The sequence below is a fragment of the Paramisgurnus dabryanus genome, chromosome 16 (assembly GCF_030506205.2).
Source record: "Paramisgurnus dabryanus chromosome 16, PD_genome_1.1, whole genome shotgun sequence".
Classification (NCBI taxonomy): domain Eukaryota; kingdom Metazoa; phylum Chordata; class Actinopteri; order Cypriniformes; family Cobitidae; genus Paramisgurnus; species Paramisgurnus dabryanus.
The window spans coordinates 18,921,485-18,939,220 of record NC_133352.1 but is presented as its reverse complement, the minus strand read 5'-3'; the positions used below and the strand labels follow the sequence as shown (position 1 = coordinate 18,939,220).

General features: G+C 39.6%; 2 protein-coding genes across 2 annotated transcripts in view; one reads left to right on the top strand and one right to left on the bottom strand.

Moving 5' to 3' along the window:
• mrpl11 (mitochondrial ribosomal protein L11) overlaps window positions 1-17,736 on the bottom strand; it is a 38,667-nt gene that overhangs the window by 10,371 nt on the left and 10,560 nt on the right. The gene's annotated exons all lie outside the window — the stretch shown is intronic.
• Window positions 5,936-15,748, top strand: tmem265 (transmembrane protein 265). The gene is made up of 2 exons (XM_065271788.2): window positions 5,936-6,587; window positions 13,290-15,748. Exon 2 carries the CDS (start codon window positions 13,291-13,293, stop codon window positions 14,335-14,337), a length of 1,047 nt encoding a protein of 348 aa, XP_065127860.1. The 5' UTR covers window positions 5,936-6,587; window position 13,290; the 3' UTR covers window positions 14,338-15,748.

The window sequence follows — 17,736 nt, the reverse complement described above, 5'->3', positions numbered from 1 at the left end:
TAATGACATGATAAACAAAAGCTCCCGATATCAAACTTCCCATCTCCCTTCTGACTTGCTTATTAATAGTAATCCCATGTCAACCCCACGAGCGTCTCCCCAAGCCCTGAATTCACAGAGAACAACAGATCTAAATAAACAAAAAAGGCAGCGGTTTATTCCTAATTAAATATGGATTAATATTAAAGCCGAGGTTGTGAGGAGAGCCTCAGAAACCCTAAGGCGAACATGTTGGGATTCCATACCGCTTCAATTTCAAAGAAGCCTTTCTAACTTCGTTTCAGACCAAAAACAACAACTATAACGGGAATTCAAATGGCATTTGGGAATAGCTGACAGTTCTATGAAGAAAATGTTGCATGAGAGTTTGGGGACAGGGGGGCAGCAGATAACAGTATTAAAAGTTGGAGGTGTACGAATTTGGCAGTGGCATTCAAAGAGTGCCAAACAGAGATGAAATACAAGAAAACAACAGTAAGTGCGCTTTGTGTACAAGTTTTAATATCATAAGTGAGACCATTATAAAAATGGGAATCTGTTGCTGGTTGAAAAAAAGGTGATGGACACTTCTATGCAAAGGCGCTGTGTGTTTAATAGCAGATGCATCTACTTTCAAGTACTGCTTAAATTGCTGGTCTAGCTCTCTAAAACCCAAGATCTAATCATCCAGAAGTCAAGCAGTCCAATTAAATCTCTTCTTTCCTCAGTAGTGACTGATAAAAGCAGTGCTGCGTGGAACAAAATGGCTGCTGTAGATCACTTTGATGGAGGTGTGCTACCAACCCTGGACACTGCATGTTATTTATTATCTCAGATGGATATTAAATGTGCTTATCATATCGATACTCTCTGGGATAAAGCAGCAATTCAAAGGTACTGACGGAGTACAAAACCCGCGTGGGTTTGTGCGAGAAGATAAGCAGACGCAGAAGGCTTTCAAAACAATCGTGCTCCTAAATCACTTTCATAACAATCTGTTTTGGGGCAAACTGATTCTTAGGAGACAATTATCCCCCCTAACAAGGCAAATCATTTCATAACCAGACTAAAAACTCTTATTTAATACAGTGATTCCCAGGTAGTGGTACACATACATTCAATTTAGCTTTGAAAATGTTAATTATTGCTATCAATACATATATAAATCACAATTGATGTCATATTTTTCATGTAGTAAGAAAGTAAAGTTCTGCTTAACCCTCACTGATAGGACCTAGGAGCTAGAAAAGACAAAAAGATTTAAAACAATGGTCTAATGTTTTGTATTCTGTAATATCTATATAACTAAAGCTTTGTATTTGCGATTCACAGAACGACATCTTCTTTGTTCATTCTTTTCATCTGTTCTTCCGCTTTGCATTTGCTTCATTACAATAATGTAAGCTTTCAGCTTCAGCTATTCTTTATAACTAGATGGCTGCTGACACAGACGAATGACAAAAAGCTTCAGGACAGACACACAAAGTAACAGTTTCTTCAGATTGTTTCAAGTGTGCGTCTTAATAATATCGCATAGGCGCGTGTGCATATTTCTAGGGTTGTTCGAGGCATGTTCCCTATGAGGACAATAATGAAGATCAATACTAACATTGGGGACGTCCATTTGACAAAAGCGGGTGAAAGGCATCAAAGCCCTGATGTATGGGGAGGCCCATAGGGGACCGGCATGAATAAAGAATGTGTGCGATGCGGGCTGCAAGCTCATTCCATTAAAGGAGAGCAAAGGGAAAAGAAAAGTGAGGTTGGTTCAAGAGGTTCAATCACTTTACAGCAAAGCCTCTAAGGAAAGAGCATTAGAGGACAGTGTGACTTCCAGCTAAGTGAAAGCGTGTGTAATTAAGTGCATGAATGGGAGATTAAGCAAATTAAAACGGTTAACACTTTACATGTAGACGAGGACATTGTGGACGGGACAGAAGCGAAGGGACAAAAGGCCTCCTCGGCGTTGAGCACAGATATATAAAAAATAAATGAGATTACACCAGGATGAGATACTCAGAAATAACAGAGGACATGAAGGGAAAGAAATGGAGGAAGACGAAGACAGCGAGAATAAAAGCAAAGTGATTTTTTTCAATGTGATCCCTCAGTGTGAGATTTATAAGATGGGGCACTGCATTTTCCTTACTTGTGTGCAGTGATATGTATCGGTGAGTGAGACAGAAGTGCAAGAAAGGGCGTGTGTACACAAGCATGACAGGGAACGTAGCCTTGGGTCGGTTGGGTGGATTAATTGCCCCTGGCACCCAAGGATGGGCAATTCATTGCCCAGGTTGGCGCATGACGGATGGCGTTGGGGTGAAGGGGGCTGGACGAGGGGTTAATTAAACACTGCAGTGTGAGACACTCTAATTAATTACTCTGGTTCCCCTTTCCTAATTTAATGGGCTGAACTCTTCCTGTTTTATTACTTTCTTCCCTACATGGGTGATTAGCCTCATACCCTCAAATTGGTCTAGCCGGTCATGCCAAGGTCGAGACCTCATAAGAAGAATGTGCCCGGTACTAGTTAGGGTTGGATGTAATGAGGATTAAAACTCACTGGGGGATCACTTTGCATCAGATATTGAGGAATGGCAACATTAAAGTTTGTCTACACCGCTAACAGGTTTATCTTTGATCATCCTTACATCCCCCATACCAATGGCGGCCGGTGACTTCTTTTTTTTAAAAAGTTTGTCACAACATGTATGTAGCTTGTCATGTGTGTGGTTCGTCATTTCAAAATATGTGTTTTGCGCTTTGAGAGATTGTGTGTGCATCACGTGTCATGCCAAAATAAGTGCCTGCTGCCTTGAACTTGAAGTGTATTTAGGGAACGTGAGCGTCTCTTTTATCATAAACGGTTTTGACGCGTGTGCAGCAGGCACTTATTTTGAAAAAACACGTGATGCACACAGGATCTCTCCACACGCAGGACACATATTTTGGAAAAGGGAACCACACATGTGATAATCCAAACACTTATTTTGAATTAGCGCATCCTCGGAAGAGCAGTCACGAGCCGCCACTGCCCCATACCCACATTTAAAAACATGTCTCTTTTTAAAGTTCAAACAGTGATGCGTTAATGCATTTACAATGCCTTGAAGTGAATGCCATGGGGCAAGCTGTGCCCCTGGGGACGCATTATAATCAGGTACATTTTACTGTGCATATTTATTGAAGGTAACGTACGGCTTGCCAGGGGTGTGAGGCCTTAAAGATACCATTTTGTCCTTGAATAGGAAAGAAAGAATTTGTGTTTTGACATCAGCAGGAACAAACGGGTGCATGTACAGACATTAAAATGCATGGTCAAGGTCTGGACACAGCGTGGGATACTGAGAAACAGAAAAACTTTGAAAGGGCAAAAGATCCGTGCCAGTGTTTAGCATTTGATGGAAATCAGCGAGTGTGAAAGGATTCCATTAAGTGCATGTTATTAAAGAGCCCGGTACCTCAGATCTACTCTTCACAAAATTACATCGCATCAGAGAAAGTCTTATCTTATCAGAGCTCTGCCACATCTCATCCAGTTAATCAGGACGGCCGATAATTCACAGGGTATCGTTATCGGTTCAGCCAGTGTTGGTTTAAATATAAAGATTTATGGAGATTTTAATTGGAGACATAAAGCAGGAAGTTAGGGCATGGATTTATGATCAACAACAGCGTATCAAGCTGTGCTGCGCTCATTGTAAGGAAGCCTGTAGTCAATAAGATAGATTGTATTGCTGTGGCTTGTGCATGTGTGGTGTCAGCTAACAGCTATAATGTGTGGCAGATGGGTGCAGTAAAAAAAAATGTCTCAGGTTGGTTTTGGCCGAGCTTCCGCCAACTGCACACCTGGGGCACCGAACAAGCCCCTTAACATTCAAGAGGCATACCTTGGAAAAAAACAAGGCTTCACAAACTTCACCTCTTATAGGTGGGCGAAAGTGTTGACTGTGCACTGCTGGACTCTTGTTGTCTCATTTTCTCTGTCTATTACACGGACACCATGCTGAAAGTAAGCCAGATCAGAGTGACCTTCAACAACTTCAACCCCACCGGGACCGAAGAGGAGAGATGAGGAGATAGAGACAGAAAAAGAGGGAGGAGCTAACAGAAAAGACATTGAAGGTAAGGAATGGAAAATTCGTTTTTGGAAAGCAGTGGTGCGCGTAGCTGACTGTGACAAGACAGATGACTTTGCTTTCTATCTCTTTCGTTCCCGCCGGCCTGATCAACACTCTCAGAGATGACCTCCCACCACGATTAAACGGGGAGCACATTGTAAAGAAATGAAACAAGGAAAGTAACCTTTGATTTCACACGGGCCATAAAGGGAATGAAAACCGGCTCGTCAGAACGCTTACGGGAAAATTTTTACAGGTAATGAGATTCAGCTCAATCTCAAGCCACAGCGGTGCTCTGATCATGCAAGAGCGCTGTGTACCTCAAAATCATTAATATTAAGTGTCTTCCTTCAAAGTATTCTGTACGTGATTATGACAGAACCAATAAAAATCAAGTTCTTGGGCTGTGATATCCTGGTAACTTAAAGTAATTCAAATTCATTGTTTGATACCCTTTGTGTTGTTCTCAACGTGGAACTCATATTCTTTCTAGCGAAAAAACAAGAAAATAATCTTTTAAGTGATTTCACATGAACACTGTCTATAAAATACGGACTAAAGTCTTGATCTAATTATGAGATAAAGAGCATCAAAGTTTGATTTTAATCATTGATCTTCTATATATTTCTTTATTTAAGTCAATGTTTAATATATCAAGGTTATATTTTCACAGTAAGTTCTTTACATTACATAGGATGATTTATGTAGAAAACTGTTTACTCCAGAAGGGTTTTTTAATTTTTCATACAATGGCAGTAGAAAGAAAAATCACCAGAAATGTAGTCTAAGGTCCATGCTTGACATTTGGTTACAGGACACCTGAGAGGTTATTGACATCAAGCCTGTGCCGTATGTGGCATGTTTCATTTGAAAGCTGTAGCAGAGCTGAAGATGATCAATTTTGCATTGCATTTATCTTTGCAACTGCTGCCGAATAACAGCCTACATGGTTTGGAATTGCATAAGGGTAAATAAATAATGATTATAATGGAGGACAGCCTTGGTTTAGAAACAAAGAGATTTTAAGGTGGACTTTGGCGGATACTGGGGTGAGCAACATTGCTCTTTGTGCATTCAGCCCATAGATACACTCTCTTTATCTTTCAATGTCTGTGCATAAGTCTATGCACCTGCTGGGGGATGGATGAGAAGTACATGCCTATACAGAACAAGTATAAAGTTCACCAAATCAAAATCCTGCAAATGCCAAATCAAATTGAAATCCAACACCCAGCGTGTGAAAATTAAGATTCGCTGTGCATAATTTGAACACGGCTTCCTTATCAGTGTGCAACATTCGCAATACAAAAAATACATCCAGACATACAGTGTGTACTCTGCATATATTTTATGTAAGCGTTCATGTAGCTCGATTAAGATTCCCAGGAAACTCTATTAAGAGAACATTGTGTTAGCCTACAAAGGTCACAGGTTCGATCCTCCGGGCACACACATACTGACAAAAATTAATATAGGCTATTGAATGCACTGGATAAAAGCATCTGCCACATGCATAAATGTATATTCCAGCATTGGATTCTGGCTGCTTTTGATCACAATCCATTCATAATCTCATTCACAATCGCTCTCAACAAACAAGGCCTTTAATCTTGATATATGTGTTGCTGTGGATAGAAGGCATTTTAAGTAAATAACAACCAATCTGAAAGAACCGCCTGGTTCATCTCAGCACGCAACCAATCCTCTCTAATAGCAAGGAAATTGGTGATGTTGTTTTCTCTCCAGAACAATGTCATTATCATAGCAATCACCAAACACAGGCAGTAATTACACAGCGCTGACTCCCATTCAATATGCACAGGGCCATTCAAATCTCCCCGCCTGCTTTCTGAAGTGAATCCGAGAGGCTGTGACACAGTGGTAGAGTTAGAGAGGAAAGAGAGGGAGGGCTAGAAGTGCACGTAAGCTGCCTACAAATGACACACACTGCAATCATAAACTGTGCCGCGACGCTTTCGGTCTCTTGTTTCGCATAATTCCGACGATGAAGTATGAACACGACACCGGGTCACGCGGCTTCCGGTACACGTTCAGCACATAACGCGTTTCTATGGCACTTCTGAGCGACTTCTCCTCAGTCCGCAAAAAAGCTTCATCACTGAAGAGTCCGTCAAATCTGGATGGACACTTACCCAAGTATGCATGAGATAAAACCTTTATCCATTACTATAGCGTAACCAGAAGTCAAAAGAGAGAGAGAGATTTTCTTCGTACCGTCGACTAAATCAACTGAAGCTCGGAGCGTGTGTGGACAATGTAGCCTTTGAGCTGGATGAAGCGGACTGTCTGGATTAATTTCCACGTTTATAGTTATGCTGGGATGCCGTGTAGTCTTTATATTGGACGAATGCGACCGTTGCACTGGATTCACATAACGTCGTCTCGCACGCGGGTTTGCGCTGGTCATTCGGAGATTCGTTTTTGAAGTCCAGAGGACCGAAAAGACACCCAACCGCATGTTTTGGGGTAAATATGCATAAAGTTGAGATCTGTTACAACTTGGTATTCTATTATTCATGCGACTGTTAAGTCACAAAAAGTTTAAATATCAATGTGAATGCATGTGCTTATACAGATAATTTGCATCAGAAATGTCTTTTAGCCTATATTTGGTAAAAATAGACAGCAGCTGTGTGTAAAATGCAAACTAATATAACTTGAATGCACTGCAAGTCGCTTTGAAAAATAAAAAAAGGTCTATTTGAAAAATAAAAAAAGGTCTATCAAATGCACAAATGTGAATGTAATAAAAATGACACCTGTCGCAATGTGTTGATATTAAACTGGCACGGTCTAACCACACATGTCCTGCAGTGGCAGCACGACACTTACAAGCATAAAGACAGATGGCTTTTATTCATCCTTACTGATGATGTACTGATGATTTTCTCCGTGTTTGGGAATGATTCAATGGCACATTACCGCCGGGCATTTTTACTCGTTTACTCGTAAATGAGGGCATGTGGCACGAGTCCAGCATACATCAACAAGAATGACAGCCAGTAGTGGGTACTTTCATACACCACTGCAAATTCAATAGATTTAATCGCACATTTATTTATTTTAAGTAGCCCAATACTGAATAAAGCATTTAAATAGTTTATTTGAAACAGCATTTGTTTGATTTCGTAAATTCGTCTAAAAACAACATTAACATTTATGCATTTGACAGATGCTTAGCCTACATTTACAGTGGATTCAACGCATATTTGGTTTTATCAATATATGCGTGTCCCATTGGATCGAACCTATGACCTTTGCTTTGCTAGCGCAGCGCAGTGGTCTATCAAATGATGAAAAATTGCGTCATACGCAACCACGTCAGTGCCTGTAGATCAAACAATATTCATATGCAGTTTTACTATAAAATCACACATCAAATAAGACATCTGTGCAATGAAAGGGGGGTCCTGTATACGCATGAAATTTATGAAATTGCGCACAGTCACCTGCAGACTTTTCAATCCATCACTTACGCGTCAGCTGAAACAGCTGTCAGTACCAAAGTCTGGTCATTATTGATGTGCTTTGAAAAAAAAAACAGCATACAGTGTTATCCAAGTGACTTGATAACCTAATGAAATATGTGCTGACAGGAGTCAAATGCTAAGCTCTGCACCTACAAGCAAGACTCTTGGGTTGAAATTATTTGGCAGAAAACAGTTATTTCACAGCACAGCTTTCTTAACAAAAGAAAGATTATTTTGTTCTGTACCACAGCAGTCGCACGAGATGCCTTCTAAATTCACATTCATAGACTGAGATTATTGGATTCAATTGAATTCTAAAGCAGAAAATCAGTCACAGAGAAAATAAAGTGATGATATTAGTGATGTGCACACTCTCTCATTGCACACAGTAGATTAATCATTCTAGGTCATTTACCAACATACTCCCTTCATTTCCTCCATACTTCATATTAATGCGTTTAATTTCTACAGTTCCCAAGCCATGAATATATTTGACTCCATTTTCATCAAGAATTCTCCAACATTACATCTCTTTTATTCCCTGGTGCTTTTATGTTATTCTCTGCACTCTCTTTCTTCATCTACCTCTGCTTATTTATGAACTATTGCCATCAAGCCATAACACTTTATTAAGTCTGTATAAAAGCCAGGACAATTAATCACCACCTTGCTCTTTATGTCCCCCTCATCTCATTCAATTTCAATTTCATCTAAAACACTTTCTCATCGTATATCCACACATACACCATAACGCAGAGGTCTTCAATATTTTCTCATAGGGTCAGGGCAGCAAGTAAAACCATGACAACCAAATAATCATGCAAAATAAAATCAACTTTATATAATATCAACTGTAAAAGGTTTTTTGCATTGACATAAAAGGCTGTAGGTTCAATAAAAAAGATTTGTCTCTATCTTTGTAAACAGTATTTTGCAAGTGAATGCTTTATGTTACACAGGTAAATAAATACACTTTAGCCTATATGTCACATGAATCATATTTTCAGATCTATGCAGCTTATATCTATGCAGGTAATAAACATAATAAATATTTGATTTGATTTTAATAAGAGATGCACCAATAAATCATCCAATAATTGGTATCGGTTGTTAAAAGAAATTGTCACAATATTGGCTGATTGGTTTAAACAGCTGATAGTCATGGCTGATATATCCTGTCAATCAAAAGAGAACAAGAAAATGCAATGAATTAAGCTCTGTGTATGGAAAATGTAAAGAAATATTACTATAATGTTCAATACTAATGGTCATTTTATGAATAAATAACATTCAGAAAATGTAATCTTCAGAATTTAGTTAATGCAAGTTAAAATAACAACCAAATTATTGGTATATGCAGATATCAGTCTGAATAATCTGCTATTGGCATAGCTGAAAATTTTATTTTGGGGCATCTCTAATTTTAATGAATATTTGATGTTTACTTGCATATTATCCTACTGTATTATAATTATATGTAATTATATTAAATCTGGGTCCTAAAGCAAAACCAACATCACCGTTGACACCCTGTATATCCTAAACCGTAGTGATTTTTGTATTACACAAACACTTATCGCAGGTGTTGCTGAAATTCTCAGCAGACGGCTATAGGGCACCAGTCCAGTTATACAGGCTTCATTCAAAGGGCTACATTCGATTCCACCATAAAGCCAACAATCATTTCTTCACACCAATCAATACCACAGTTTTACACTGTCTGTTGCTGAAATATGGCTTGGGGAGACATTAATAAATGTAACATTATATGCAGTGTTATGACAACACATTCAGACTGAGCCGGTGCTCCTATACATTCCCCACTCCCCTACACAAAACAAACAAGATCAGGAGAATAAGAATAGGTCACGCCATGCTTCATAATGAAAGCAATTTAACACAAAGTCAATTTAATACAGTAATACTTGACAGAAGCTGCAATGAAACAAGCATGGTAGACAAGCTAAGAGAGAAAAAGCTATGAAAGTGCGTCTGGCTTCACTTCAGTACAGTTAATTAGTAATGGAATAAGGGTTGATATAAGACTATATCATTTGCAGAAATCTGGGACATTTACAATGTGACTAAAAGTTTGTGCACAAGTTAGGAAATCACATTCAGGAACATGAAAAAGACAGCACAGGGGATTCTGTGCATCACTGACAAAAACTATTTGACTGGAAGGAGAAAGATATGTGTCGTGCACATGAAGAAAATAAAGATGCCGTTTTAAAATACTGAAAATCATGACTCCTCACAGACCTCAACCACAATAATCCATACTTCATGTTAATTTCAAGGATTTTGTAAATGTGACTTTCAAAGTCTTCGAAATCCTATAAATGGTTAAAGGCAGGGTGCATGATCTCTGAAAGCCAATGTTGACATTTGAAATCACCTTAAAGTACAAGTTCGGTATTTTACACTTAAAGCCCTGTTTTTAGATTGTTTATGATGAAATAGAACGGTTTTGACTGAAATTTCGACATATGCGGCTGCCCAGAGAATTTTCGGGTGTTTGTGTTTCGCCTCCCATCTCTAAAATGGGTTGATAGGTGCACTGGAACAATCCTTCCTAAAATGCATTAAACTTTTGTTTACAAAGACATGAAACTCACCGAGTGGTCAGGGGTGTTCACTGGTATGCTCACACAAAAATCGCTGCAAAATACGCATTCCAACAGGTTTTATCGTAGTTTTGTCCAACTCTATTGACTTGTATTAGATGTGCTGTGAGGTACGATATTACTCCGTGCCGGGAACTTTGTTTCTATTCTTGCAATTGGCAATGGCGGATTAGCGCCACCACCTGGGCTGGAGTGTTTATTATAAAAGCTCTCAGCGGAAGAATGTACGGGTGTGAGGCGTTTGGAAAAATAGGTCCACAAGTTAACAACGAATGCTAAAACAGCTGTTGGAAAGCATCTTTTGCAACGATTTTTGTGTGAGCATACCAGTGGACACCCCTGACCACACGGTGAGTTTCACGTCTTTGTAAACAAAAGTTTAATGCATTTTAGGAAGGATTGTTCCAGTGCACCTATAAACTCATTGTAGAGGTGGGAGGTGAAACACAAACACCCGAAAATTCTCGGGGCAGCCGCATATGTCGAAATTTCAGTCAAAACCATTCTATTTCACCATAAACAATCTGAAAACATGGCCTTAAGTGTAAAATACCGAACTTGTCCTTTAACAAGTAATAGACTCTGGACCTTCATTTGATAGACCCGCCCCACACATACAGTACGCAACCCAAGCAACAATATCCGTTAATAGACATGCCCCTTACTGCTGATTGGCTACAAGTGTGTTTTGGTAGTTGGCCCAACTCCTTTTTCCAAAGTGTTTTTCAAAAATCACGCACCCCACCTTTAAGTCACGTAAAACTGCAAACATATCAGGAACCTTCAGACGTTCACAGTTAACCTCACTTTGAAGACAGGGCCTGAAATTGACAGGGATTGTAGGTTTGGGGCAAAATTTTAAGGCTTTTCACAAGTCATAATTTTGGCAAACATTTAGGGCCAGATTTACTTAACCCTGGAGAACCCAGGAAAATCCAAAAACCCATTCATTCTATTGAACAAATTTGACCCCGTAGGTTCTCCAGGGTTAAGGGGAGGGGGGCATATTAGCGTGAGAGCGCACTTCCAAAAAAGCGCAGATGGTAGTGGTAATATCTGTGGGTTATTTACTAAAATGGCGCAAATTAAATAACACAGGTGCAACAGCTGATTTCCATAATGACCAACGCAATTAAGACTATAGCACAAATTAGTCGCAAATAAGCAGAGCTGATCTTGAGTTCAGCACCACGAGCATCACAGCAGAAAATTTGGGGTGTGTGTAATCCCAGCTCACGAAACCAAAGTACACTAAAAAGAACTGGAGGACAAAATAATGAAGGTTTACAAGCAGTTTTAAATGTCACGCATACTGCAAGAATATGGCAAACAATATTTTTAAATAATATGTTCTTCTGGCATTCCAAATAAACTGTTGCATGTTAAAACAATCCTCTGCCTTGTATCACGCATTTTTCTGCTCCCTGCTCACTCTTTTTTTTTTATTAGCAATAATTGCACCATTTCAAGCACAGAGTAATTTAAGGCATGTTTTTCAACGTTAAATAATGCTGCAAATACCAGTCAATAACACATGCAGGGCTCAACATAAAGGACTGCCCGGTGGTAAAAAGTATTGTCACTTGCCCGATCGGGCCAGTGCTTCACCCTCAGTCATTAAAATATATTTTCATCAATGTATATTATTTAACATCTTGGACGCAGACATTTACTTGGGTAAAACACGACAAAAGAAACAATTCAATATTTTGCACAGTTTGCTGTCAGTTTACAGGTAAAGCAGAGAAGTTGGGAGCCTTTTTTCGTTGTAAGATGTCTGTTGTATATGTATACAATTATATTAATTTGACTTTTGAATTATTATTTTTAAATTTGTGACACAAATTTTTTTTATTGGGGCCAGTGAAAATATTGGCAGGGCAAGTGAAAACCTTATAAAAAATTATTTGCGTTGAGCCCTGACACGCACAAACATTAGTAAATAATAGCATTGCATGATAATTAATAGCATTTCTCCTCACAAACATTTTGCATCTGAAAGGGAAACTCCTAGAAATGCATATGCAATAAGGTCATTCTCAAAAAAAACTAGACCACACCTTTTCAGGGCTAATTATCCAATTAAGAAAATTGACAAAACGACAAAATAAGGGTTTGCGCTAGCGCAAGCTGTTAGTAAATCTTGCTGTCATTTACAAAAGTTTTAAAAGATGTTAATTTGACTTGAAAATGGAATCACCCCATATCTGCAATATATACAGTATAAGCTCCTATGTTCCTGTAGCTCAAATGGTAAAGCATTGCGTTTGCAGCACAAAAGGTCGTAAGTTTGATTCCCACTGAATGCACATACTGATTAAATCTATACGTTGCAATGCACTGTAAATCGCTTTGGATTAAAGCGTCTGCGTAAATGTAAAGCTTTGGTTTAAAATCAATGAAGCTTGTGCCGCTAGAGTAATGTGGTTCAGCCACTTTATAAAGAAAGACAGCAATAGCAAAATTGTGAGTATAATGCTAAAAGGTGATATGAGAAATGCATGTTAAATGCATATTTCTATCTCCATTTCTAGAAATCCTCTGTGATATACAGGCATTTTCTCTGACTCTCATGTTTTATGCATATATCCCCCCTATACATCAGCTTATACATGACTGCATCACACCCTCCTGAGAAACAAGTGTCGGAAAAAAACAATCATCAATGTTTTTTTGATCCTCTTTTCAAAAAATTTAGACCTTGATGTTCAAAAGAAAACGGTTTTCATTTAGACAATCACAGAATAGCCAAAAGATGCATCAAGGCAGAGTTGTATAGTCTATTGTTGTTTCTGTGCGGCAGAAAATCATGCAATTTGCCTGCTCGCTTTATAACAATTGACTGTCTTCTCAAAGGCCATAAATATTGGGAGCATCTACCAAAGCTTTTTAGATATATAGCCCATTTACTTTGAAATGGCATATTTCCCTATGTTGTGTTATTCCATTATCTCGCATGCTGTGTCCTTATCAACTTCTAAAGGGTACAACCTTTAAAACTATTCTCTCGTCTCTGTTCTTAATGAGTCATCAGAGTCTGTTTGTGTCCTTGTTTCTCTTTCTGCCTCCAGCATGTTGCCCTCGCCACAGGTGTGCGTGTCTACTTTGGTGACAGTGAGCACAATGGCAGTGGTCGACCTCTACCTGCTGGAGCAAAGCATGCTGGGACCTCGTGGCGGAGCCCATCCTGCAGTATGGCCATGTGTCGCCGTCGCACTCGGTGATCTGTGTTTCTTGCTGGCACTGCGCTTTGTTTCTGCCGGTGTCATCTCGGAAGCTCGCTCTCCCCGTCGGGGCTTCGCCAATGCTCTCTGGTTCCTCTTCCTATCTCTGCTGCAGCTCAAGCTTTTCTTTGTATGTCAAAATTACAGACAAGAGCGGCGACCTCCAGATCCTCTCGCCCGTAAGACACTGACTCTATTACTTTCTGTCTGCCTGCCCTCGCTGTTCCTCATCCTGACAGGAGCCGATTACATGACTCCCCTTCGGAGAAAACAAGAGGTCCGGAGCCGACTTCTATGGGTGGTTGTGGACCTGCTCGATGTGCTGGACCTGCAAGCCGGCCTGTGGGAGGTGCAGGGAACTGTTGGGGTCCCCCTTTGGGTGGAGGGGATTGTTTTCTTCTATTGTTACGTATTGCTGCTGTTGCTGCCGTGCGTTTCGCTAACCGAGCTCGGTGCTACTGCCCTGCCCGGACTACAGGCAACTCGGAAAGAAGCCATCTATCCTTGGCTCAGTTTGGTCACCATTAACTTGTTCACCCTTGTGCCCAGAGGAGTGGGAATGTTATGGTATAGGGACCCACGGGTGTCTACAGTGTTCCTGGGTAAAAACCTGCTGGCTCTTGCTGTAAAGCTTAGCTCTGCCTGGGAGAGGCACAGAAAGGGCAGTGGAGGGGTTCAGGGAGCTGGGACCACCACAGGAACCGGAACCCAGAATCGGAGGGAGGTCTCAGAACCAGCGGGGGAGCAGGAACAAGGGTGCACGTCTCCAACGGCATCATCTACGCGCTACCACACGCTTTCACGCACTCATTCACACAGCCACACGCTGTCTCACGTCAGTCTGGACCCTACGGAGACCTCGTTGGGACCTGCTTATATTTCCCATGAACTCTAGTAGTCATTGTGAAACTGCCAGCAACTTATAAGCTTGTGGTTTAATCCCAGCATTCTCTAAAATGACCAGAGATAACATTTTAGCACACTTTGTAGTTTGTACAAGATTTGTAAAGCCAGGTGAAGCCTTCCTCCAGACAAAATGATAATTCGTTTGAGCCGTTTAATGAAGTGCCTTCTTTGAAGAGCGACAATTAATATCCTTGCTCTCATTTCATTTGGTGTTCATCCAGGACTTGAATTTAAACCATGTACAGTGAAGCATGACCACTGTTAATATTCAACTCTGTAATAAATGTTTAATAGTCACCTGTTTTCAAACATGTTACCTGAGCCAGACCTATAACCGGTCGGTTTGATATGCGACACAGAGGCAGATCTCAGGTAAATTGTTGCAGACCTGTCCACACCTAACGTTAGCATTTCACAAATTCTGTGTGACAGTTTGATTTATAGAGTTGGGCTTTACGAACAAATTAATCCATTCCTCCGTCAACCAAATGGAAGTTTCATGGTCGAGCAAACACAACGAAAGTATCTGCCTATCACTTTCAACTGTGAAACAAATCAAATCGGTAGCAAAGGGCTAACTTTAAATGTAGCACAGCCTGAACCAAATCCCCAGCATCACTGTAGTATGAGTATAAAAAAGATGCCTTTTATATGACAGTGACAACAAGTGAATCCCATGGAGGATTATGGTCAGCTGACACAATCCCCTTGCACGCTCTGATAAACAATCACTGCTTTCATTAATTGAAATGAGATTCATTTTTCAAAGAGCTAAGAGCTCATACCGCATTTCATTTATGATTTACACAGTATTTACAGAACGTAAAAGGGTACAAACTTGCATGACAAACGCTAACAATAAGTCCAAGCTATAAATTAATTTAATAACCAAGAGCGGTTCCACTGGAAGCCAGTTTAGCTTCAGAGATATTGCAGAGTTAGATATTAGACCAGATTCAATTCCTATGCCTCTTCTTTTTTCATTTCAAGATCATGTTACCTTCCCCTGTGAGCAACTACCATCAATGAAGAAAAATTACGAAAAGAATAAATGAGCAGTGTTTATTTCTTATGTGAATCATCTACAGCTTCAGGAACATACCTTCTTCATATTTCACCCCGAAATTGAATAAAAATAATCAATTGCATTTTGCAAAATGAAAAGAAACTATAATGTAAAGGATGTGTTGGTTGCTATTGCAGAATAAATCCAGGACCCAGGCCAGGTGCGAAAGTTTAAATAAAAATTTAAAGTTCAAACAAGATTTGCATTTGGTTTAACCATTTGTAAATAAATCTCATATATGTTATTCATTATGCATATGTATATTTCATTTATTTGAATGTATTAAATTGCACCTGTCAAGATGACTCGGAGTACCCGCACAAGGCTGTGTAATTAGTTTTAGGTGGTTGTTATATGGGAATAACAAACCTCGGAATGTCGCCACTGGGTAATCAAAGAGCTCCAAATAGAGAATGATAAAACTCCTTAATGTGCTTATCTTAAATAAACAATGTATCTTCTAAATAGTTTGTTTACTCCTAAAACACTCATTTTATTTTTACTAGGTATGTTTTTGTAAGATTCACTTACAGCTTGGCCTGTAACAAAAAAACATTTAAACATTTTATTTCGCCTTCTGTTCCTCTTCTCCATCCAGCCGAGTTAATTTCTCTCTGGACTATAATTACTCTCCTCTACAGAAGCTGTCAGCCCCCTCCACCTCCCAAGCTCCCACTTTTATTTCTCTCGTTTGTTTAAATTTGCCCCCCGGCCGACAGGCAGCCTACCTCCATGCGCTTGCTCTGTCAGGGATGGTTAGGCAGACGGGAGGAATACCGACGGAGGGAAGATTAAAGGGCCGAAGCTTTATGTTGAAGGCCTGCTGGCTGCAATTTATTTACAGTTTAATACACATAAAAGTGCTAAACTGAGGCAAAGACAGCAGCATGGGCACAAAGATAAAACCGGAGCTACAAGTGTACGGTACGCGGCGACACGAACACGCAACATTGCACGTTTCACAGACATATGGTGCTGCTTTGCTTGATAGATGCTTATTGCACTTCGTTTTCAGTTCACAACAGCTTTTAGCAGAAGGTGAGTGCACTCTGGAGGCTTTGCTGACATGTTCTGGTAAAAGAAAATGTGTCTCATTTATTATCATCACGATGGGCAGGGGACTGTAATGGCATCATTATGGCTGTAATTAGCTTGTTAGTTATGAATGCATAGGAAGCCTGTGACATTGCTACACTAAACAACTTACTATAACAGTCCCGGAAACATTAACATTTGTGTAAATGAAGTAACCGTATCTCTGGATCCTCACAATTTATCACAATCACGCTAATGTACTGTATAGCACAACAGCTCAGTTCATTGGTCCAAGAATACCTGAATGCAGAATTAAATGTGCATAAACAAACATAACAGAATGTGTCTCCAAGGGTTCATGTGCTAATTGCTTTTTCTAGGTATGTGACACCTCCTTGGTAATTTCCAGATATATTCCTACACTTCTGTCTCTCTCTACTATCCTATCAAACAAAGCCTTGACAAGTCCTTCAAAGTCAGTGAAATGATAAAACTAAAGTATGGAAATAGGCCCCTTATCACCTGTTTAAACTGTTGCCATCTGGAAAACGCTAGAACTGTTTGATCTCTCAAAACACGGACCACAAGATTCGTGAACAGCTGTTATCCTAAAGCTAAATCCACACAGAGCTGAAAACACACCATCCAAATACAATAAATTCTTGAAATGCAAGAACCATTTATGTTCAATAACATTATGAAAACGTAGTTTAATTTACATGCAATACAGCCTATTTTAGTACTAAACTTACTTATGTGCAATAACTTTATATGCATGCAATATAGCCTATGTTAGATATATGCACCTTATGCCAGTGGTTCTCAAACTGGGGGCCAGAGGGTGCCCGGGGGGCCCTGGTTTAATGACATTAAAAAAAACATTAATTTATCAAAAATTCTGTGTAATTATTAAGCCTCAGAAAAATAGGGCCAGAAAGCAACACCGCGGCATTGTATAATTTAATGTTTTGTTTAATTCAAATTTTAAGTTTTCGAGTATTTTATGTCAATAAATTTGCTTTGGGGGGCGTACCCTGAAAAGATTTGAGAACCACTGCCTTATACAACTATACAAGTTATTTTCAACATAATGTTGGCTTAAAAAGGGACAACCCCAGCCGGTGGGTTAAATTAACAAAGAAAATAAATGTATCCCAACAATTGGTTAATACAATGGAGCATTTTGGGTTGAAACAACCCAGCATAGGTTTAATTACAAACCAGTGGGTTGAGTTTGTCCTTCTTAACCTGGTGCTGGGTTGAAAGTAACCCATTATTTAGAGAGTG